The sequence below is a fragment of the Eschscholzia californica genome, unplaced genomic scaffold (genome assembly GCF_041429995.1).
Source record: "Eschscholzia californica isolate CP2 unplaced genomic scaffold, dmEscCali1.0.p SCAF_3, whole genome shotgun sequence".
Lineage (NCBI taxonomy): Eukaryota > Viridiplantae > Streptophyta > Magnoliopsida > Ranunculales > Papaveraceae > Eschscholzia > Eschscholzia californica.
The window spans coordinates 7,372,291-7,397,445 of record NW_028238420.1 but is presented as its reverse complement, the minus strand read 5'-3'; the positions used below and the strand labels follow the sequence as shown (position 1 = coordinate 7,397,445).

The following is a 25,155-nucleotide window of genomic DNA, read 5'->3' as shown; positions in this document are numbered from 1 at the left end:
ACTAACGACTTTCTTTTTGTATTTCTTTCTTCTTCTCCTTACCTCTCAAGCAACACTAGTTAATCTTGCCTAAGTTATTAATAATCGACGTCTCAATATGGTTTTGATGGACTTCACTTAGTGACGCAGATGAACATTAATTCAAAATAATTAACTAGAGAAGGGTATCGTTTTTAATCTATCATTCTCCAATTCTGTAATCTATTTTACCAGATGATCTTTTTCCCAAATAAAGGAAAAGGGAAATAACATTGCATAATTCCTTCATGTCCAGTAATTAATTTCACCTCTTCTTTCATAGGTAACTTGTATTTTCTCCATTAACTAAGTCAATCAGTCAGTCAGCCTTCTACGATTTGTCATTAATGGTGGATTTTTCGGTTCACAGGGATTAGTCGAGGAGCATGCATGTAGAAGGAAGATGAACAATATGGGGATGGTAAACACAGTAAAAGAATCAGTATTAAAAAGATTGAGAGAGAAATAGATTGATTTAGAAATGCTACTTATATGATTAAGGGAGAAAGAGTTGAGGCGCATCCACTATCATCGCGATGGTAGACACAGTAAAAAGAATCAGGATTAAGAAGATTTACAGTAAAATAGATTGAACGAGAAAAACTACTTATATGATTGAGAGAGAAAGAGTTGAGGCGCATCCATTAATTTTGAGCTTTAAGTTAGAATAACGAAAAAGAGGGCGAGGGATGAGAGGGAAGAAGGAGGTACCTCCATCGGTCAAGCTGAAGATGCCGACTCAGCTTACATTGATCCAGAACGATACGTACCATTGGTTGTTTTGATTCACTCAGTGACATGATTAATTTATCTTGATTGGAAAAGAAGGTAGTAGAAGAAGAATGAGAAAAATTGGAATGAAGGTCGACGACTACCACTTTTATGGGATCAAAAAATGAGAGAAACAATATACAAGATTAATTTTCAGACGAAGTGTAATTGATGAAATAAAAAAGTCATCTAGTTAAGATAACTGACAGTTTTAAAAAAAATAGGGTCATCTGTTAGTTTACAAAGAAAAAAAGGCTACTTTTCTAATAATAGAGATGAATGAGGAACATACGATAATTAATTTTCTTACAAAGGATAATTGAGGAAACAAAAAACTCAGTTGTTCAAGATATCTGGTGGTAAAAAAAGGCGGTTACTTTTTAATTTACGAAAAAATAGGGGTCCAAAATGAAGTTGGTAACAAATTAGGGGTCAGAAAATAAACAACCTAAAATTATATGTATTTACATACGCTCCATGTCTTAATTAGTAACTATATTTACCCCCTCGAACGATTACAAATAAGTTATAACTTCTTATGTATAACAAAACTACGATTTTTAATTAGTAGTTAGTTTTTGACTAAAAATAAATAACTCATTTTATTCGGGAAACCCCAAAGTTTATTATAATTCATATCTATCAATCATGTATAAAACAAGTTAATCTTTCTCAAAGACGAAATATGATAAGTGTAATTACTGCTAAGAAAGATTAACAAAATCTGTAAAATTAAGTGAAATCATATAGATCATCCAAATTAATTTCAAGATTGAGGTATAGAGCCTATAAATTTCACAAGAGTTGAGGTTGAAATTAACATACACATCGTCTGGTTTCTATACAGAAAAATCTAAAATTGCATAGAAACTCGTAGAAATGGCAAGCGAGAGAGTAAGAGTTAAAATTGCATTACTCGTCATGTTTATGGTTTTCGCTTCAGGTAGGTTGCACAATCCTTTATCATCTTCTTAAAGTGCTCGTTAATTTTTAAATTACCTATACCTCTTAACATGTAAAATATATGTATAAACACATTATGCAGATTATGTGAATGTCAAGTTGGTTCAGAAAGTAGAAGGACTATCGTGTTGTACAGACAATGAGGTTGGACCTGGCCATACAGTTGAAAGTTGTAATTTGAGCAGTCCACAAGACCATGAAAACTGTAACCAACTATGCATCCAAGCTGCTTGCGGGGGAGGAAAGTGTAATTTCCATGGTGGTCGCCATCATTGTCATTGTTGTTGTTAGATCTATTTTGTTGTAGGTCTTATACTACACTTGTTAAGGACTTTATAATATTATCGACTAAAGGAGATTTATGTATTAGCTTCAATTAATTTGGAAAGTAGACCACAAACAAATAATAAAATTTGCTACTTATGCAAGTGTTAACTGCGACAATTTAATGTCATTTGCCTGTGTCAGATGTTGGTTTTTGCTTTTGTAACATCACATAAAATATATTTAGTCCACCTATGTATATCGAGTTAATTTACACTAAAACACTAGATTTTTTGCGTTGGAAAGGTTTTATTTTATTTTTAACAATAAAGTGGGGGAAAACATTTTATTCCATTTACTAATTGCGAAAATACGTTAAAATTCAATTTTGACTCGCACTTTTCTTTGAATTTGTGTGATTTGTTCCTAAACGAAAGGCCATTTCAATTTTAATAGAGGTTGATATAAAAGTGAAACTTAACTCGGTTACACCTTAAATATCAAATGCATAAAGAATAATAAGTAGGGCAAAAGTTAAAATTATCCAACCAAATCCGGTAGTTTTTTTTTTAGAAATCAACTACGATCTACGTTAGTCGTTGAAGGCATTGATACATCATGAAGATGTGATGAGCGCGATGACCGTCTAAGTTAAATTAATAATGAAAGAGGCCTAAAGCCCAACACCATGAAAGAGGCCCAAAGCCCGACAAACGTATACCATTATTTATACTTTTAATAACCCAAATTCAATAACAATGGATTCCACCTCATCTGGGAATTAATCTTGGGACCTCCAGAATTTTGGAGTTTATGTCAATACTATCAACCACTTTGGCAACCAAGTGTTGACCCTAGCAAATCCAACTAACATTACAGAAACCCTTTCACATAATAAATTTTAGGGTTATTTCCTTGTTAGCCCCTTAACTTGTGACCAACTTCTTTCATGGCCCCCTGTTTTCGTAAATTATAAAATGACTCCCTATTTTTGAAATCTTCACTTAACTTCTAGAGCTAAGTTTTTTTTATTTCCCCAATTACCCTTCATCTAAAATTAATTCTTGTACGTTCCTTATCTCTTCTGCAATCTTAATAAATTTGTCACTAACTACTTTCTTTTTGTATTTCTTTCTTCTTCTCCTTACCTCTCAAGCAACACTAGTTAATCTTGCCTAAGTTATTAATAATCGACGTCTCAATATGGTTTTGATGGACTTCACTTAGTGACGCAGATGAACATTAATTCAAAATAATTAACTAGAGAAGGGTATCGTTTTTAATCTATCATTCTCCAATTCTGCAATCTATTTTACCAGATGATCTTTTTCCCAAATAAAGGAAAAGGGAAATAACATTGCATAATTCCTTCATGTCCAGTAATTAATTTCACCTCTTCTTTCATAGGTAACTTGTATTTTCTCCATTAACTAAGTCAATCAGTCAGTCAGCCTTCTACGATTTGTCATTAATGGTGGATTTTTCGGTTCACAGGGATTAGTCGAGGAACATGCATGTAGAAGGAAGATGAACAATATGGGGATGGTAAACACAGTAAAAGAATCAGTATTCAAAAGATTGAGAGAGAAATAGATTGATTTAGAAATGCTACATATATGATTAAGGGAGAAAGAGTTGAGGCGCATCCACTATCATCGCGATGGTAGACACAGTAAAAAGAATCAGGATTAAGAAGATTTACAGTAAAATAGATTGAACGAGAAAAACTACTTATATGATTGAGAGAGAAAGAGTTGAGGCGCATCCATTAATTTTGAGCTTTAAGTTAGAATAACAAAAAAGAGGGCGAGGGATGAGAGGGAAGAAGTAGGTACCTCCATCGGTCAAGCTGAAGATGCCGACTCAGCTTACATTGATCCAGAACGATACGTACCATTGGTTGTTTTGATTCACTCAGTGACATGATTAATTTATCTTGATTGGAAAAGAAGGTAGTAGAAGAAGAATGAGAAAAATTGGAATGAAGGTCGACGACTACCACTTTTATGGGATCAAAAAATGAGAGAAACAATATACAAGATTAATTTTCAGACGAAGTGTAATTGATGAAATAAAAAAGTCATCTAGTTAAGATAACTGACGGTTTTAAAAAATAGGGTCATCTGTTAGTTTACAAAGAAAAAAGGCTACTTTTCTAATAATAGAGATGAATGAGGAACATACGATAATTAATTTTCTTACAAAGGATAATTGAGGAAAAAAAAAACTCAGTTGTTCAAGATATCCGGTGGTAAAAAAAGGCGGTTACTTTTTAATTTACGAAAAAATAGGGGTCCAAAATGAAGTTGGTAACAAATTAGGGGTCAGAAAATAAACAACCTAAAATTGTATGTATTTACATACGCTCCATGTCTTAATTAGTAACTATATTTACCCCCTCGAACGATTACAAATAAGTTATAACTTCTTATGTATAACAAAACTACGATTTTTAATTAGTAGTTAGTTTTTGACTAAAAATAAATAACTCATTTTATTCGGGAAACCCCAATGTTTATTATAATTCATATCTATCAATCATGTATAAAACAATTTAATCTTTCTCAAAGAAGAAATATGATAAGTGTAATTACTGCTAAGAAAGATTTACAAAATCTGTAAAATTAAGTGAAATCATATAGATCATCCAAATTAATTTCAAGATTGAGGTATAGAGCCTATAAATTTCACAAGAGTTGAGGTTGAAATTAACATACACATCGTCTGGTTTCTATACAGAAAAATCTAAAATTGCATAGAAACTCGTAGAAATGGCAAGCGAGAGAGTAAGAGCTAAAATTGCATTACTCGTCATGTTTATGGTTTTCGCTTCAGGTAGGTTGCACAATCCTTTATCATCTTCTTAAAGTGCTCGTTAATTTTTAAATTACCTATACCTCTTAACATGTAAAATATATGTATAAACACATTATGCAGATTATGTGAATGTCAAGTTGGTTCAGAAAGTAGAAGGACTATCATGTTGTACAGACAATGAGGTTGGACCTGGCCATACAGTTGAAAGTTGTAATTTGAGCAGTCCACAAGACCATGAAAACTGTAACCAATTATGCATCCAAGCTGCTTGCGGGGGAGGAAAGTGTAATTTCCATGGTGGTCGCCATCATTGTCATTGTTGTTGTTAGATCTATTTTGTTGTAGGTCTTATACTACACTTGTTAAGGACTTTATAATATTATCGACTAAAGGAGATTTATGTATTAGCTTCAATTAATTTGGAAAGTAGACCACAAACAAATAATAAAATTTGCTACTTATGCAAGTGTTAACTGCGACAATTTAATGTCATTTGCCTGTGTCAGATGTTGGTTTTTGCTTTTGTAACATCACATAAAATATATTTAGTCCACCTATGTATATCGAGTTAATTTACACTAAAACACTAGATTTTTTGCGTTGGAAAGGTTTTATTTTATTTTATTTTTAACAATAAAGTGGGGGAAAACATTTTATTCCATTTACTAATTGCGAAAATACGTTAAAATTCAATTTTGACTCGCACTTTTCTTTGAATTTGTGTGATTTGTTCCTAAACGAAAGGCCATTTCAATTTTAATAGAGGTTGATATAAAAGTGAAACTTAACTCGGTTACACCTTAAATATCAAATGCATAAAGAATAATAAGTAGGACAAAAGTTAAAATTATCCAACCAAATCCGGTAGCTTTTTTTTTTAGAAATCAACTACGATCTACGTTAGTCGTTGAAGGCATTGATACATCATGAAGATGTGATGAGCGCGATGATCGTCTAAGTTAAATTAATAATGAAAGAGGCCTAAAGCCCAACACCATGAAAGAGGCCCAAAGCCCGGCAAACGTATAACATTATTTATACTTTTAATAACCCAAATTCAATAACAATGGATTCCACCTCATCTGGGAAATAATCTTGGGACCTCCAGAATTTTGGAGTTTATGTCAATACTATAAACCACTTTGGCAACCAAGTGTTGACCCTAGCAAATCCAACTAACATTACAGAAACCCTTTCACATAATAAATTTTAGGGTTATTTCCTTGTTAGCCCCTTAACTTGTGACCAACTTCTTTCATGGGCCCCTGTTTTCGTAAATTATAAAATGACTCCCTATTTTTGAAATCTTCACTTAACTTCTAGAGCTAAGTTTTTTTATTTCCCTAATTACCCTTCATCTAAAATTAATTCTTGTACGTTCCTTATCTCTTCTGCAATCTTAATAAATTTGTCACTAACGACTTTCTTTTTGTATTTCTTTCTTCTTCTCCTTACCTCTCAAGCAACACTAGTTAATCTTGCCTAAGTTATTAATAATCGACGTCTCAATATGGTTTTGATGGACTTCACTTAGTGACGCAGATGAACATTAATTCAAAATAATTAACTAGAGAAGGGTATCGTTTTTAATCTATCGTTCTCCAATTCTGCAATCTATTTTACCAGATGATCTTTTTCCCAAATAAAGGAAAAGGGAAATAACATTGCATAATTCCTTCATGTCCAGTAATTAATTTCACCTCTTCTTTCATAGGTAACTTGTATTTTCTCCATTAACTAAGTCAATCAGTCAGTCAGCCTTCTACGATTTGTCATTAATGGTGGATTTTTCGGTTCACAGGGATTAGTCGAGGAGCATGCATGTAGAAGGAAGATGAACAATATGGGGATGGTAAACACAGTAAAAGAATCAGTATTAAAAAGATTGAGAGAGAAATAGATTGATTTAGAAATGCTACTTATATGATTAAGGGAGAAAGAGTTGAGGCGCATCCACTATCATCGCGATGGTAGACACAGTAAAAAGAATCCGGATTAAGGAGATTGACAAAAAATAGATTGAACGAGAAAAACTACTTATATGATTGAGAGAGAAAGAGTTGATGCGCATCCATTAATTTTTAGCTTTAAGTTAGAATCACGAAAAAGGGGGCGAGGGATGAGGGAGGCGAAGGAGGTTCCTCCATCGGTCAAGCTGAAGATGCCGACTCAGCGTACATTGATCCGGAACGATTCGTACCATTGTTGTTTTGATTCACTCAGTCACATGATTAATTCATCTTGATTGGAAAAGAAGGTAGTAGAAGAAGAATGAGAAAAATTGGCATGAAGGTCGGCGACTACCACTTCTATGGGATCAAAAAATGAGAGAAACAACATACAAGCTTAATTTTCAGACGAAGTGTAATTGATGAAATAAAAAAGTCATCTAGTTAAGATAACTGACGGTTTTAAAAAAGTAGGGTCATTTGTTAGTTTACAAAGAAAAAAAGGTTAATTTTCTAATAATAGAGATGAATGAGGAACATACGATAATTAATTTTCTTACAAAGGATAATTGAGGAAACAAAAAACTCAGTTGGTAAAGATATCTGGTGGTAAAAAAAGGGTCTACTTTTTAATTTACGAATAAATATGGGGCCAAAATGAAGTTGGCAACAAATTAGGGGTCTGAAAAGAAACAACCTAAAATTTTATGTATTTACATACGCTCCATGTTTTAATTAGTAACTATATTTACCCCATCGAACTGTTACAAATAAGTTATAACTTCTTATGTATAACACAACTACGATGTTTAATTAGTAGTTAGTTTTTGACTAAAAATAAATAACTCATTTTATTTGGGAAACCCCAAAGTTTATTATAATTCATATCTATCAATCATGTATAAAACAATTTAATCTTTCTCAAAGAAGAAATATGATAAGTGTAATTACTGCTTAGAAAGATTAACTAAATCTGTAAAATTCAGTGAAATCGTATAGATCATCCAAATTAATTTCAAGATTGAGGTATAGAGCCTATAAATTTCACAAGAGTTGAGGTTGAAATTCACATTCACATCGTCTGGTTTCTATACAGAAAAAATAAAAAATTGCATAGAAACTCGTAGAAATGGCAAGCGAGAGAGTAAGAGCTAAAATTGCATTACTCGTCATGTTTATGGTTTTCGCTTCAGGTAGCTGGCACAACCCTTTATCATCTTCTTAAAGTGCTCGTTAATTTTTAAATTACCTATACCTCTAAACATCTATATAACAAAACAAAACTTGTTTTGCTGACTGGGACAAAATAAATGATCTCGTCTCATCTTTTCCTCACTAATCTCCCCACAAAACCTTTCACCTTTCCTCTTAAAAGTAAATGACCACAACTACTCATTTACTATTTGTAAATTTCAACAGTTTTAATCTTTTTGTCTCCTCAATTAACACTTTAGTTCTCTTTATTTCTCATACCTTTACAGTTTTAATCTTTTTGTCTCCTCAATTAACACTTTAGTTCTCTTTATTTCTCATACATTTTCTCTCTCACACACACAATGAGGAGAACAGTAACCGATAAAAGTTAAATGGAAACAAGTTCTCCCAATAATCTCTTCTTATACTTCTTATTGTCTTTAACATCCTGTGTTCAACCCAACTTCTTTTATCTTATTTAATTAAGGATTTCTTATAGCTAACAAACTTCAATGTTTGTTTGTTTTTTTATTATTCAAAATCGTGGTTTCATGTTCACTACAAATTTTTATGCCTAATCATAGGTATAGGGGTAATATTTCAATTTTGGTGATTCATATGATCATGGGATGAGTATCAATAGAGTTCAAAAAAAGCATAAATGTATGAGATTTATGGGAATTCAAACTGGAGTTGGATTTGTTGGAAGAAAGAGATCTTTAAGACAAGTATAGACGCCTTCTGTTTCTCTGGGGCTTCAACAGTAATCTATGTTTGTTTTTTTGTACTCATTTAAGATTTAGAATTTGATTTTATAAGATCACAACTTGATTACGTTTGTCGTTACTTGTTTTGATTTGGGTTGTAAAAAATTGTTTGTATTTTGTTGTCCCGAATTACAAATTTGGAGCTTGATATCTTGATTACTGATTTTGGGACGTAAAATGTAATTTATTTATGGGCATTTTTATAGCTTCTTTGTGAAAATAAATAAATATTAAAGGCTCATATTTGTAAGGTGATTTGTTTGTCTTTTATAAAGTATTATTTAAATTTTTTTCCCTTAAAGTCCAACTAATTAAGTTTTACAGATAATGGGATTGGAATTTTTTGTCCCTTTGAATGGTGTTGTGTAACTTGATACTTATTTTTTGGTGTATTCAAGTGACCGACCATATAGACTATGGAAGTTGAACAAACCAAAAATCATTTAAGTTGATAGAGAATATAGACCAATGATGGTGGTAGAGAAACAATGTGTGGGTGGTTTTGGAACAAAAGTCTAACTCCTCCTTAAGAATCTCCATTGATTTATTAGCATTCATCGGGATTGTCTATGTATGTATTTGTTCAAATAATAGTGTCAACATAACCATGATTTAAGACCGAAAACTATTCAGAGGGACGTAGATGAATAATGCTTTTTCCAATTATTTTACTTCTCTATGTTCAACTTGTTCTTGAAAATTAATATGGTTCAAAATCTATGTAACAAACTGAGTTTGTTTTGATTCTTCCAAGGTCAGGACATATGTGTCTCAAATTTTCAATAGTGTGAGTTAGATATGTATTACTACATGTATATTTTACTATTTACAAGTACACCTAAAGTAAAATTATCTTTTGTAGTGAATAGCTTACACACGCAACTAAAATATAACAACTTATACAAAATGCAGTAATTGGTTTAAATAATTGTACAAATTTAATATATTTTTAGTTTGTATGACAATAATTTTGTAAATTTGGTTATGACATCGTGTCGATGACCACAAAAGTTAATGTATAGATTTAAACATTAGAGAGAGAAGTGTTTTTAGTTTGTACGTGACATATTAGTATTAGTAAATAAGTTAGTTTTACTAACAAAAGTGAAAAAGATTATTAACATAAGTGAAAAAGAGGTTCAAATTGAAATCACTCATTGTCTGCTTCAATAGAAGAACTTTTTATTTCTCGAAACCATGTATCGTATTGTTCAATCTATATATTTATTTTGTTGATTTTCAGTTGTCTTCATTTTGATATAATTCCAGGCAGAGTCATGTGTTCAAGACGAGTTTGAAATTCTAATGGAACACTTTATTTTTCATTATTGTGTTCATAATCTTTTTCATTGACGAGTTTCATCATGTCGGAGGCACCGGTTATATCTAGTGTAATATATATGTATAAACACATTCTATGCAGATTATGTGAATGTCAAGTTGGTTCAGAAAGTAGAAGGACTATCATGTTGTACAGACAATGAGGTTGGACCTGGCCATACAGTTGAAAGTTGTAATTTGAGCAGTCAAGAAGACCATGAAAACTGTAACCAATTATGAATACAAGCTGCTTGCGGGGGAGGAAGAGTTGAGGCGCATCCACTATAATTGCGATGGTAGACACAGTAAAAAGAATCAGGATTAAGAAGATTGACAGAAAATTAGATTGAACGAGAAAAACTACTTATATGATTGGGAGAGAAAGAGTTGAGGCGCATCCATTAATTTTGAGCTTTAAGTTAGAATAACAAAAAAGGGGGCGAGAGATGAGAGAGATAAAGGAGGTTCCTCCATCGGTCAAGCTGAAGATGCCGACTCCGCTTACATTGATCCAGAACGAGTCGTACCATTGGTTGTTTTGATATACTCAGTGACATGATTAATTCATCTTGATTGGAAAAGAAGGTAGTAGAAGAAGAATGAGCAAAATTAGCACGAAGGTCGACGACTACCACTTTTATGGGATCAAAAAATGAGAGAAGCAACATACAAGATTAATTTTCAGACGAAGTGTAATTGATGAAACAAAAAAGTCATCTAGTTAAGATAACTGACGGTTTTAAAAAAATAGGGTCATTTGTTAGTTTACAAAAAAAAGGCTAATTTTCTAATAATAGAGATGAATGAGGAACATACAATAATTAATTTTCTTACAAAGGATAATTGAAGAAACAAAAAACTCAGTTGGTAAAGATAACTGGTGGTTAAAAAAGGAGACTACTTTTTAATTTACGAATAAATATGGGGCCAAAATGAAGTTGGTAACAAATTAGGGGTCAGAAAAGAAATAACCTAAGAAGAAGAAGAAAGAGAGAAAAATGTCATGAAGGTAGACGACTACCACTTTTTTGCACTTTTTTGGGATCAGAAAAGAGAGAAGCAACATACGAGATTTATTTTTAGACTAAGTGAGATTCATTCACCCAAAATTTTATTAGTTTTTTAATAACTGGTCCCCTAAAAGAAATGCATATTTACATATGGTCTATGTTTTAATTAGTAATTATATTTACCCCCTCAAACTGTTACAAATAAGTTATAACTTCTTATGTATAACCCAACTACGATTTTTAATTAGTAGTTAATCTATGACTCAAAATAGATTTGTCATTTTACTCGGGAAACCCCAAAGCTAAATGCAATTCATATCTATCAATCGTGCATAAAACAATTTAATATTTTTCAAAATAGAAATATGACAAGTGTAAGTGATGGTAAGAAAGATTAACAAAATCTGTAAAATTATGTGAAATCATATAGATTATCCAAATTAATTTCAAAATTTAGGTATAGAGCCTACAAATTTCACAAGAGTGAGGTTTAAATTCACATCACGTCGTTTGGTTTCTATATAGAAAAGTCCAAAATTGCTGAGAAATTCGTAGAAGCTGCAAGCGAAAGTGGAAGTGCTAAAAGCGTATTACTCGTGATGTTTATGGTATTCGCTTCAGGTAGTCGTCGTAATCCTTTGTCATCTTCTTATTGTGCTATGCTTTTCAATTACATCTACCTCTAAACATGTCACATATATGTATATACACATTCTATGCGTGGTGCAGAAGTAGAAGGACTGTAATGTTATACAGACAATGAGGTTGGACCAAGACATTCACTTGAAAGGTTTAATTTGAGCAGTCCACAAGACTAGGACAACTACAACCAATTGTGCATACTATACATGTTACGGAATTTATAATAATATTAACTAAAGAAGATTTATGTATTAGCTTTAATGAATTTGGGAAGGAGACCACAAATAAATAATAAAATTTGTTACTTATGTAAGTCTCTACTTCGAATTTTTAATTTCATTATTGTTATGACTGCATCTGTTATTCGCCCCGATCTATTATTTATTAAGTTTGTTTGTCAATTGTGTCCAAATTTTTGTTATTTGGACGCAATTGACATGGTTATCACGATTATTTATAATATTAAGCTTTTATGTCAATTGTGTCCAATATTTGTTATTTGCCCCATCTATGAATTATTTGTCACACAATTTCTCCCTAACTTATCTTCACAGTTTTATTACCTAATATACTAGATTCATATTTCCACAAAAAAAAATATACTAGATTCATAAGTCCAAATTATTTGTTTGTTAAGTACTAAGAATCTTAGGATTTACAATTATATAATTTATTTATTTTAAAAACATCTTTAAAATTATTATTTTTAAATCTGTTTTTTCGAAAATCGTTCGTTTTTTTCGCTTGAGAACTTTTTTCCAGAATCGATTTTTGCCTCTGAAAAAAAAATTCTCCAAAATTGTTTTTCCCCGAAACCATTTTTATCACGGGAACAAGTTTTTTTCAAGGAAAACTATTTTTTTCACATAAACTTTTCTTTTCACAGAAACTATTTTTCCACCTAAACTTTTTCTCTACACAACCTTTGTTTTTTACGAAACCTTTTTCACAAAACACTGTTTTCTCTAAAAAAAAAAAAACAAGTTCTGAAAAAGCCGATTTTCTCGAAAAAACGGTTGCTGGGGAAAATGTTTATGAAAAAAACGGTTTCTGGAAATAAATGGTTTCTAGGAAAAAAAATAATTTCTGAAAGAAATAATGGTTTCTCAAAAAACAATTTATCAAAGAAATAATCAACTTCGGAAAAAACAGTTTTCGGGGACAAAACAGTTTCCGTGAAAAAAGGTTTAAGAAAAAAAAAGGGGGGGGGGGACAGTTTTCGGGGGGGGGGGGGGGGGGAAATAAGGTTTTTCGAAAAAGAAGGGTTCTGAAAATAACGACTTTTGAAAAAATACAATTTTGCGATAAAAAAAGGTTTTTGGGAATTTTTCAGAAATAAAACGATATCAGAGAAAAAAGAAAGGGTTTTGAAAACACAATTTCGAAAAAAAAAATCGTTTTGGTAAAAAAAATGATTTTCGAAAAAAAATATTTTTGGAACAAAACCGTTTAAGATGAACGATTTCCAGATAAATGGACTTTCGTAGAAAAAAAATCTGTTTCGGGAAAAAAATATTTATTTTATTTGATTTTTAGGTTGAGATTTGAACTTAATAATCTAAAATCTTAGCAAATCTAGTGTTTGTGTTAGACTTAGGCGATCCAGGCGCATAGGGCCCCCAAATTTTGGGGACCTCAATTTATATATGTATATATATATATATGTAGACGGTATGTATTTTTTATGCACATTTATATCATGTTTGGTTGGGCAGCAGAGTTGGTAGAGTAGCTGGTTAGATATCCTAAGGTCTAAGATTCAACTCCGCTGAATTACATCATTTTTTAAATAATTTTTTTCTATGAGGAAGTTTAAAAAATAAAGACAAAATCATAACATCTAAATTTAATTAACTATTCATGAAAGCCTAAAAGAGACCTAAATAAAAGAAGAACAAAAATCAAATCAAATACATATTTTCATAATATCTTTTCTTCTCTTTAGTAATTTTTCATCAAACTTTAACCTCACATTTCTATTCCTTCTCTACATGAGTTTATTACACAACTACATAGAGGAAAGCTTCTTGTTCCTTTAATTTTTCTTTGTTTTTTTATTTCTTCTGTATGTTTGAATTTTATTGCTACTCGTAGTAAGTTACAAATTTTATGTTGATTAGTATATAATTTTGTTATTATCTACCATGTCTCAAGAAAGATTAAATGGATTAGATTTGTTATCTATTGAACATGAGTTAGCTGAGAATGTTAACTATACGAATGTCATCAGTAATTTTGCACCCAAAAAAATGCAAGAAGAGTGGTGTTTAAGTAGTATTTATTTCGTCTCTAATTTTAACAACTATATATTTTATAATAAAAAACGTCAACTTTTACACTTTTTAACCTAAAGTGTAGGGCTCTTCAAAAGTCAGGGTCGGTACTGAGAAAATCTTAAGTAGGGCGGAATTTCGGTACAGTACAAATTTTGGACTTAAGATACCTTAGGATTCTTGGTAGTCAAATTCACCAAAGAATCTTGATTCTTTCCAAATCCTATTTTTAGTAGGAATTCTACTAAAGAATCATGCATGCAAACACACCATATCGTAATTCAATAGAGGAAGGAGAAGATGAATAAAACACTGGTAGTAAGAAATTATCCTAAAAAGACGTTCATGAGCTCCGAACTCCGAAGAGAAATTTAAAGGGGAATACCCCTCACCGCTAATGTCCAATTAGCGATAGTCCCTTTTTGAATTGGATATTAGCGAATAATATCCCCCTTTTTTCCCTTAAAAGTACGGAAATACCCTCATCGTTATTGTTTTGCTATCTCTTTTGTTTGATCTCTTTTATGCTCCTCCGACGAATCTCCATTCCTTGTACTTATTTTTTTTCTTAACCATCGTATTTCTGCTTCACAAACAACAATTATCGAAAATTTCAAATTAATAAATCACAACAATTCCCAATAAAAATCGTAAAATTTTAAGAAAAGATTTGGACTTCTTGATTGTTTTTTGTTTTACGTTAAAATTGACGTTTCAGAGTGTAACCAATTCGAAGAAGACCTCTTGATATATGTTGTTCTGTCTATTAATTATAACTCGTATACATTCAAAGAAACAAATGTAAATTAAAATCATGAATTGAACGAAAAATTTAACAATCAGAAGAGAAATTATTAATTGAACCTACAAATTAGATAGAAAAATTAATGGAAAGACCGAATTTAAAGTGTTATGTTAGTCGTGAACTTACATATTAGATAGAAAAAATCATGAGTAGACTGAAGTTAGAGTGTTATGTCGGTCGTAGTGATATGGAAAGAAAAAAATAATAAGTGTATGGCTATTTTTCGTAATCTTAATAACAAAAAAAATCGGGTTTCACTAATATCTAATAAAAGCCGAAGAATTTCATTTTATAAAAACTAGTACTATTATTTTCCTTGAAGCTTTGAAGCTAATCTATAGAGAGACAAAAATGCCACAATAAAATATGTTACAAATTAAGACCGAAATATGGAGTGTTGTTTTTTACAACTTTCCATTAGTGGCTGTAATAAATCTACTTCTCTCAATCTCTTATCATTCCAACTGCAATTCTTACTCTCAACAATACCACTACTGACTTCACTTATTTTGAAAATGTTCACACCAAATAGCCTAACCACCTCAACTGATTCAATCGGTTTAAACATTCGGCAAGATGATTTAATATTACCCAATCCTGTTGTTCTTGGTTTCCAATCGATAAAAAGTTGTTTATCCTCTGTTGTTGATCGTCTAAATTGCACAATATCGCCGGGTTTTAATCCCTTTTCCTTCACAAACCTACTCCAACCTTTTGTAAGAACGTAACTTTGACTACTATTCCAATATGAATATCTAAATCTCCATACTTTTCCAACATTATCCTCAAAATTTAGTAACAACCCTTTAGATAAATTAGTCCCCAAGTGCAAAGGGAAGTGTTTTTCAGCTTGTTGTTTAGGTATAACTAATCGATTTAACTTACCCACATCGCTCGGTGTTACCACCTTTTCGAATAATTGTTCTTGATCTTCCATAACCCTACCCGACCCCGTTGTTAAACTCGTATACCCATCTTCTCCATTTAACTTAAAGCTATACCCATATTTATCACCAAACTTTCTCCTAGCTTGATCAAGTTCATCACTATAAGTATGTTTACGTAACATATCAACGATCTCGTTTTTTGAATGTGAATTCAAGAAAGCTGATTCAATATCATCTTCTTCCATAGTATCGAATAAAGGCTTGAAATTCGTTATGGCATCTCGACCTCGAAATTTCTGTGCAGCAATGTCATAAGCTTTAGCAGCTTCTTCTTCTTCATTGAATGTTCCTAACCAAACTCTTTGATGTTTCTCATATATTTGAGCACCCCAACGACCATTTGGTTGCGGGACTACTCCTTTATATTGAGACGAAGGAAGCTTACGAGACTCGGCTTCTAGAACGATTCCGGAATGGTCTAAAACAACACTAGACCCACTTTCGACCCCGATTAACTTATCGGGTGGAAACAATATTGTCATCGGTGAGACCGGAAAGGATTCACTACTAGAAGATTCATCTATGCAACTAAGATCCATATCTTGAAGGACTTGAGAGAGAGAGAGATGAAGTTGAAAAGTTCGAGGTTTATTTATTTTTGGTTTTGATTGGAAGCTATGTTGAATATGTGCATATATATAGAAGTATACCAAAGTTGATTATTTATGATATAATTTTGGGTGTTTTAAGTTTGATTTTATGGGGTTTGGGGGAGTGATGGTGTGGGTCAACTTATGAGAGAGGTCTAGAGAAAGAGAATAGGAAGATTCAAGGTAAGGGTTGTGGAAGACTTACAAATTAGTATGGAATGTGTTGTGGGTGTGTATGTTAAGTAGGGTCCCTTGAAAGTAAATTGATAGGGTTCACATGACAGAGAACCTGATTTCCATGAAAGTTCATCCCCTCTTGACCTTTCTTGTTCTTCTTGCTGAATGCTGACCATTTCATCTTCTACAGTCTACACCCATCAATGTTAAGTTACTAGTCAAAATCCTTTGTGCACATAACACTTCGGTACCACGTACCAAACTTATCTTAATAAAGGAGAAATTGATGATATATGTCATGTAACTCTCCGGCCCATTGGCTGATTTGATCTGTTAAGATCAATTGTTATAGGGTAAAGAGAAACTGTTTTTCTACTAGTAAGCTTTTCTTATCATACAGATGAAAGTCGAATGAGTACATGTCGGTGCAATGCAATGCAATACAACATCTTCTGCAAACTGCAAAGAGATGGGTACACAAATATGGGCAATAAAACATATATACTTGGCATTATCTACTAAATTTTGATGTTCGCCATATTTAAATATCGAGAAATGAGAAATATAATCATATGTCGTCGTTACTATAATTAAGAAAACCACGATTACACCATGTTGTTCGTTACTATAATTAAGAAAAGCACTCCACAACCACGTTGGCTAAAGGCTGAATTCTTTCTCGCGCGACAAAGAGAAGACAGAAACTTGTTGAATTACTAAAACAACCATTTTTTTCATTGGCAAAAGGAAATATATCTACAATGAGGAGACGACTAATAGAATAAAATAATGAAACAGTCTTATAGTATTGTAGTGGCCAAACCTTGATCAGTGACCGAAGTTCTTCCACAAAAATTGGTATTACGATCTTATAAAACCATTACATAGCCCAAGTCATAAAATACAAGAAAAAAGTATGAAAATACAAAACAATAACATTATGAAAATGAAATTGAATGAACACACCATCCTAATTAAGTCAGAAAATACAAAAGATAAAGTAAGAAGAAACACACAAAAAAAAAATGAATATACTGAAAATGTAAATGGGTACGGATGAGAATTATAGTCTTTGTGGGACTCAATTGACTAGTTGACAAGTATTTCCAGCTAGAAAGAAGTTAATTGCATGAGACAAAAAGTTGTGGTCTATTTAGGACCAACCCATAACTATGTAAGAAAAGCCCAAGATTTGGGCCCAAATACGAAAAAAAACCCACTCGGGAATAATAATGTAAAAAAAACCCAATTTTTAAACTGTTGGCAACACTTTTGAAACTATTACAACACTTTTGAAACTGTGACAACATATATAATTATGTGTGAACAAAAACAAATTTGTTCATACATTTAAAAAATTGTTGAGAGCAAATACAAAATTGTTGAGAGCAAATTGTGTTTTGTTCAGAAATTTTCATAAATGTTTTGTAATTTCAAATTTTGGGTTTTTTTTGCATTATTATTCCGGGTTATCTGGAGGAAAGATGTAACCTCAGGGAGAACAAGAATCTTAGAAATGAGAAAGAATACCAAAGGGAGGAACGACGCTTAGGTTATAGTTCCGAACTAAGACACCTAAGGCAAGTGCGCCAAAATGCAAAGGGAATGTACCTTGTATTTACAGACATATCTCCTTCTAGTAAAAATGCCATATATATATAGTCTTGCTATTTTGACCCGAATTTTGGGCCTTATAATTTTCCTCTCCAATTTTTTCATCTTTTCTTTTACCCTCAACCTCTATTACTTTTCTACTTCTTTTTTATATTATAATAATTATTATATTTTTTGTTTGTTCCTTCCTCCCTAGAACTTGGAATTTAATAGAACAAATCCAATTTTAATTAAAAAATAATTCTAATTTACAATAATACAATAGTCATCAACTACTTGGTGCAATTTGTCTAATTCTAATATTCTTCCTTTTTATATAATATTAATGTACTATTAAAAATTAATTTATTAGGTGTTAATCTCAGCTCAATTATAATTTGGGTTAATTCCGTTTTGGCCTTCGATTTGTGACCAACTGGCCGTTTTAGCCCCCATAAGTGTCGGGCAGTTCTTTTTGACCCCAAAGACCAAATTTTTGACGAAATTATCCTCGGGGGCCAAAATAGAATTATTTCTGAAAAAGGGTAAAAACAAAAAATGTCACATCACCCCTTTCTTTATCATCCACTTCACCTTATCTCTCCTCCATCACACCACCTCCTCTCCACCTCACCCTTCTTCTCCGGCGAAAGGTTTTCGGCCGGAATTTTTTATTCCGGCCGGCCACTTTACTAAAAAAAAAAAAAAAAAAAAATCTTCCTTTCTCTCTCCTCTTCTTCTTCTTCCTTTCTCTCTCTTCTTCTTCCTTTCTCTCTCTTCTTCTTCCTTTCTCTCCTCTTCCTGCTTTCTCTCTCTCTTCTTTTCCCTCAATCTCTCTCTCTCTAAGCTCCCCTTCGCCGACAGAAATTTCGGCGAAGGGGAGCTTAGAGAGAGAGAGATTGAGGGAAAAGGAAGAAGAGAGAGAAAGGAAGAAGAAGAAGAGGAGAGAGAAAGGAAGAAATTTTTATTTTTTTTAGTAAAGGTGGCCGGCCAGAATTTTTTATTCCGGCCGGCAACCTTTCGCCGGAGAAGAAGGGTGAGGTGGACAGAGTGATGTGGTAATTGTGTGGACAAAGAAAAAGAAAAAAAAATAATTACAGAAATGCCATGGGGGTAGAATTGGGAGGTTTAAAAAAAATTGGGGCCATTTAAGAATTTTTTGGGGCCAAAACGAACTGCCGGACACAATCGGGGGCCAAAACGGCCAGTTGGTCACAAATCGGGGGCCAAAACGGAATTAGGATGTCATGCACAACCATTTGCATGAACTTTTAATTTATTTTTTTTAGCTCCTCTAATATTATAGATTATAAAAGTTGGATTATTGTTTAATTAAAACATACGAAAATTATGAAGTCACTTTAAATGAGTGGTCATATTTCTCCACTGGGGGACTTAGAGCACCAATTGACACTAAAAAAACTCTAAAGTCTAATTCTCAAATGGAGATTTTCTTTCAGTGTCAACATATAGACACTCTAAATATTTTGGTCTCCAATGAAGATTTCTAAAATCTCTCTTCTTAATACATATGTCGCTCTTAAATTGGATAGGAAAAAAGTAGTTAAAAAATAAAAGATTTTTACTGGTTTAAATTTTAGAGTGACACTTAGAGAGTCTCAAAGAGACACTCTAGTTTTAGAGTGTCTCTCTTGAGTGTCTCTATAATAAATGCCCTCATATCATCATGGAGTGTCAAATAGAGTGTCATGTTGGAGAAGATTTTTTAACTCTCTAAAAATCCTAAATGGCACTCTAAGTGTTAGAGTTTGAGTATCCCATTGGAAATGCTCTTATGTTTGAATCTCACTATCTCAAAATATGTATTGTGATTGAAATTCTATAATTCCATCTGTTAGGACGAAAAGTTTTGTGTATATTTATGTAATGGAGATCGGTCATAAACCGATTTCAAATTCCAAAATAGGCCTAACATTCACGTCGAAGAAAAAAATGAGTTGTCCTTCTGTCATAAAAACCCAATATTATCTAAGCTTCATAATGTATTATGAAACTTCATAATATATCGTGGTGCATTGCGTATTATGAGTAGAATTGTTCATAACGGATTATGACTTTCATATGTTATTTTTGTGTAACTTCCACAATTTTTTGTGAATGTTAATATTGTATTGTGCAGTTTATATTTATTTATTCTACGTCATATGACAATGTTTGCGAGCATTTGACATATAACTAACTACATTACATCACATCGTGTCCAAAAGCACTATTCAACGTTAGAACTTTTAAGAGAGTTACTACAACTTCAGATACTTGTTTTATACACATGAAAAAAAAATTGTCTGCTTTACTATTAAGGAAAATAAAACCAAATATGAAAGTTATAATTCGATCATATTGCAACATAAAACTTCATATTACAGTATGTAAAATCATATTACAATGTGCAACATCACAGTAGAGCAACATAAAACTTCATATTACAGTATGTAAAATCATATTATAATGTGCAACATCACAGTAGATTATGTAAAATCTTATTACAGTATGTACATTAACATTCTTTATACGCCTCATCATGTAAATTTTTCCACAATGTCATATCTTCATCAAGTTGACTTCTTCATTAGTACGTTTATTCTTATCGGATACCAAATCTTTATTAGTTTGTTTTCTTCTAATAGCAAACCTTCACGAGTTTGGTTTCATTAGTCCAATCACATATTATGTAAGTAATTACATTAGGAAGTGATGAAATAAGATCCTTTGAAAATAATTGAATCCTACAAATCCATGGGTATTCGTGTCACGTCCTACACGACGTTTCTTGTTTTCCCGAGACTAACATTGCCTTAGTCCTTCCGAATAGTTACTCCCAACTGGCTCGTGCCAAGCTTTTGTTGGCTTATGCTAGGTCTAACCAAGCTTAGTCGGCCACCTCCCTTCTCTCTCTCCTTTCATTTCCTTCTACAAACTTTTTTTTTGTTACAATGGAAACTACACTAATAAACTAGAGTGTTTTTTGTCAACAAAAAAAAAAACTAGAGTGTTATTACAATATTTGTGCAGAAGGAAAGGTGGGACTATAGTCCATGTAACATTACAATTATTAGAACGAGCCCATTTAGCTAAACTATCAACTGGAGAATTTCCTTTGCGAAGGATATGAGGGAATGGGAATTTTACACCATGGAACTACGGTAGAAGTTTACTTATTGTCTTGACGTGAACCTTCAATTACCAATGAATCTCGGTCCTTGAGTTTTGTAGATGATTGATGAGTGTTAGGTTATCACTTTCCACATGTAGAAAATTTAGTTTTACTCATTGTAGCTCATTTGATTCCCATAAGAATAGCTTGAATTTTGCATTCTTCCTCATTTCTTGATCGGGTGACTTCGGCCTTAGCGTTGATGAATTTAGCTTTGTGGGTGTGAATAATACAACTAATTCCCGCGACTTCGTGAGGTCTTGTAAAGGAAGCATCTGTATTCACTTTTACATAAGGATGGATTGGAGGGCCCATTTAATCACTTTGTCTGAGGTGGATGAAGAAATTTTATTGACCTTTACCCGGAGGAAAGTTAAAATCCAGTTAATAATCTGCATAGGAGTAACTGGGCTGAAAACATCGCTCACATCTAGATTTTCGTAAATTCCAAAGAATAGTAGCATAAAGTGTGTCTAGATTGTTGTCGTAGTAAAACGAATTGTTTCAAGAGGCCCCATTCCTTGCTACAAACTCTAGCAACATAGACTGTTGACGGAGAAGACTATCAATTTTGGGTTATAATTTGTTGCTTTTCTAGTTTCCTTTCTTTTCTTCTTTCACAAAATACCGTAGGGCTTCATTCTTCTTCTTTTACGTTATTTCTTCTCTAGTTTTTTCAAAATGACCAAAATGTTAATGACATACATTTCACTACAATATTATGGCATATATGGAAAACCAGATGTGATCATTGTTTTCAATATTCAATTATGAGCACTCGAACGGTCATAAATATGATCTTGGCATTTCCTAAATCAGGCAAAATTCCAACGAACTTGAACCTTAAAGGTATGGAAAAATGGCAAAAACCGAACTACCCTTACCTAAAAATAAATGTGGATGCATCGTTCTTGAAAATTGATAATATAATGGGTATAAGTTTAATTGTACATGATGAGCAAGGTCAATTCGTAGCAGCAAAAGCAGTGACATCCAGAGCTAGAAACAGTGAAGAGAGTGAAGCGATAGCTATACTCCAAGGAATTAAATGGGCGGAGGAAAACCAACACAGATCAATCATCATAGAAAGCGACAATTCAAATCTGATCCAACACCTGACAGACCCAAGTCATAACATCCCATGGCAGTCGAAGATTCACAAACAAAGAATCAGAGAAATAAGGAAGAGACTGGAGAGTGTCAAATTCAGCTACGTCAAGAGAATGCTCAATGTGCAAGCAGACAAACTGGCTAAATGGGCGAGAAAGAAAAATAGATCTAAGGAATGGTAAAATGTACCTTGTTTTTTAATTTCAATGTATTGTAATAGTACTTTTATGGCTTAATATAATTTTCAGTTCAACACAAAAAAAATTGTCTTCAATTTTCTTCTCTAATATCCCGAAAGTGTAAAAATGCCCCCAAGGATTATTTTCTCCATTTCGTCTCTCCTTTGGCATAAAAGACCAAAATGTCCCAGGGATTTTTTTTCTTCACTAATCCTTCCAATATTGTCTTTCTTTGCCCCCACATGAGAGGAAAAGTGATGCTTTGCTCCAATTTATTTTAAAATTCATGCTTAACTTAATGTATATGGCTTATAATGAAAATACACACAATTTAGTAGGTCTCAATCACAAAAATACTAACTCTTATAACTTGAGCGACAGAAATAAGTGCTTTAGCACTACATAAGCGAAGTTGGCCGGCAGAGGAGTTGGTTAACGACCTTCTGTTGGTGACATCAGCCAGAAGAAGAAGAAGTGGAGGAACAAGAGATCGAAAAAGAGGAAGCTAGGAATGAAAGGTGTGGTAGATAAATAAAGAAAACAAAAAGTTCATAAATATCGAAAGGGTACAACGGGAAAAATGAAAATTAGGGGGGATCCAATTGTCAGTCACTTACGGACAAAATGGGTAGTTGGCCACAAATTGAGGGTCAAAACAGAATTAAACTTATTTTTCTAGATTAGTATTTTGAGATTTCTTTTGAGAACCTTTCTCATTGGATACCATGTTTACCCAAATACTGGAAGCTGGAGAGAAAAATAATTCTTAATTCTTATCTTTTTTGGTATGAAATATCATATGATGATATAGGATAATTCTATGGTAAGTTCAGAAAAATGAATTTACCAACAACTCGAAGTAATTGGTCTTTTATTTCATTGTGATTGATGATTGGAAAATCAATTACCATAATTAAATTTGGGAACAAATGCCAACAAATAAGTTATAACATTGCACCATATATATGACAGCCCCTATTTTGTGTCACAATTTTCCATTGCAGGGTTGCAGAAGAAATTCGATTTGGGTATTTCTTAGAAAAGTCTGAAGTATAGATCCAAACCAACGCTCTCATCACTGGTTACAAAAAAAAAACACAACAAAAAATCATATATAATTAAGACTATTAAAAGTTATGCCATCACCAGGCATCTCAGTAGATGTGTAACCCCAAATAAAATCTTTTTATAATAACAAAAATAATCACTGAAAAACATATATCATTATACGTTGTAGTTTTTTTTTTTTGTTGAGGTCTTATACGTTGTAGTTTAAAGTCATGGGATGCATACTATTTCAGTCTATACAAACACAACCCAAGAGATAGTGATATTAAATTATGCAAAGTTAGACGTATATAAATTCAACGTCGCCACAAACATAAGTCTAAATATTAGAAAATTCTTACATAATACAAGCCAACAAAGGACAGTAGTTATGAAGGAGCAAAGTATGTAACTCAGAAGTCAGCTTAGTCAGACTCTTAGACATTCTATCAACACAACACAAACAAAATTTTAACAGTTATAAATAATTATACATGACATATTAATACAGAGATACTCTTACGCGCACCAAATAAACAATTCAACAAGGTAATTCTTCTAACTTACCAAACTCAAGACTAAATACACCCTTCATCGATGTTACCTACTATTCCGCAAGGTGGAACCATTACGCTTTTGTTAATGAGTAGGAAGGCGGCGTAATTGAATCTGTGACTTGCAATGTACACATGGAACACACGTCTACCTCAGTAAGAGCTTCTGTAACTCATCATTCGACATCATCGCCCATCAAACTTTCTATGATCGGAAAGCGCAGTGGGAATTCTGGCGACCATGGATAAAATCCCATATTGAGGTTTCTGCATTAATCTGGGGTGTCCTAAAGAGAGGGAGAGGGAGAGTGAGGGAGAGAGAGAGAGAGAGAGAGGTAGAGATAGATAAAAAAAATGATGGTGATGATGATGAGGTGGTGGTGGTGGTGGTGGTGGTGGTGGTGGTGGTGGTGGTGGTGGTGGTGGTGGTGGTGGTGGCGGCGGCGGCGGCGGAGATGATGATGATGGTGGTGGTGTTTGTATTGGTGTTGGTACTAGTGTTGGTGGTGGATGTGGAAGTGGTGATGGTGGAAACGAAAGGACATGAATACATGATGGAAGAAGTGTGGAAAACTAAGGTAAAAAGGAAAACAAAAATTTGACTAACGAAATTATGGTATTGCAGGCCAAATTAGAACACCGAATTTTCAACAAAAAAAAAAGGATTAGAACACCGAACATAAAGGTTAAATTTTCCCGTGGATCACAATTGGCCTAAATTAGAATTAACATGGTTTGGTCTGAAAAATCCTTTCTAGACCCATAAACGGTACTGCTTGAAATCCTCTCTCTCTACAAAAGATAGGCGAGAGGTCCACATGCTGAAAATGATGTTTTTGCCCTTCTAACTTTTCTACATATAGCACAGGAAAAATGTTGTGCTGGAAAATAACGTATTATGAACAAATACATACAAATTGCTTTGAATTAACCATGACCTCCAATTAAGATTTGGCATAAAAAATTCTCTTTGCTCGATTGAAAGAAGAG

General features: G+C 32.8%; 1 protein-coding gene and 1 pseudogene across 1 annotated transcript; one reads left to right on the top strand and one right to left on the bottom strand.

Annotated features, from left to right (window-relative positions):
* Positions 1-15,169: 15,169 nt before the first annotated feature.
* Positions 15,170-16,301, bottom strand: LOC147548094 (AP2/ERF and B3 domain-containing transcription factor ARF14 pseudogene; annotated as a pseudogene).
* A 5,768-nt stretch (positions 16,302-22,069) lies between these two features.
* Positions 22,070-22,567, top strand: LOC147548093 (uncharacterized). The gene has a single exon (XM_086667985.1). It carries the CDS (start codon positions 22,070-22,072, stop codon positions 22,565-22,567), a length of 498 nt encoding a protein of 165 aa, XP_086524111.1.
* Positions 22,568-25,155: the final 2,588 nt, after the last annotated feature.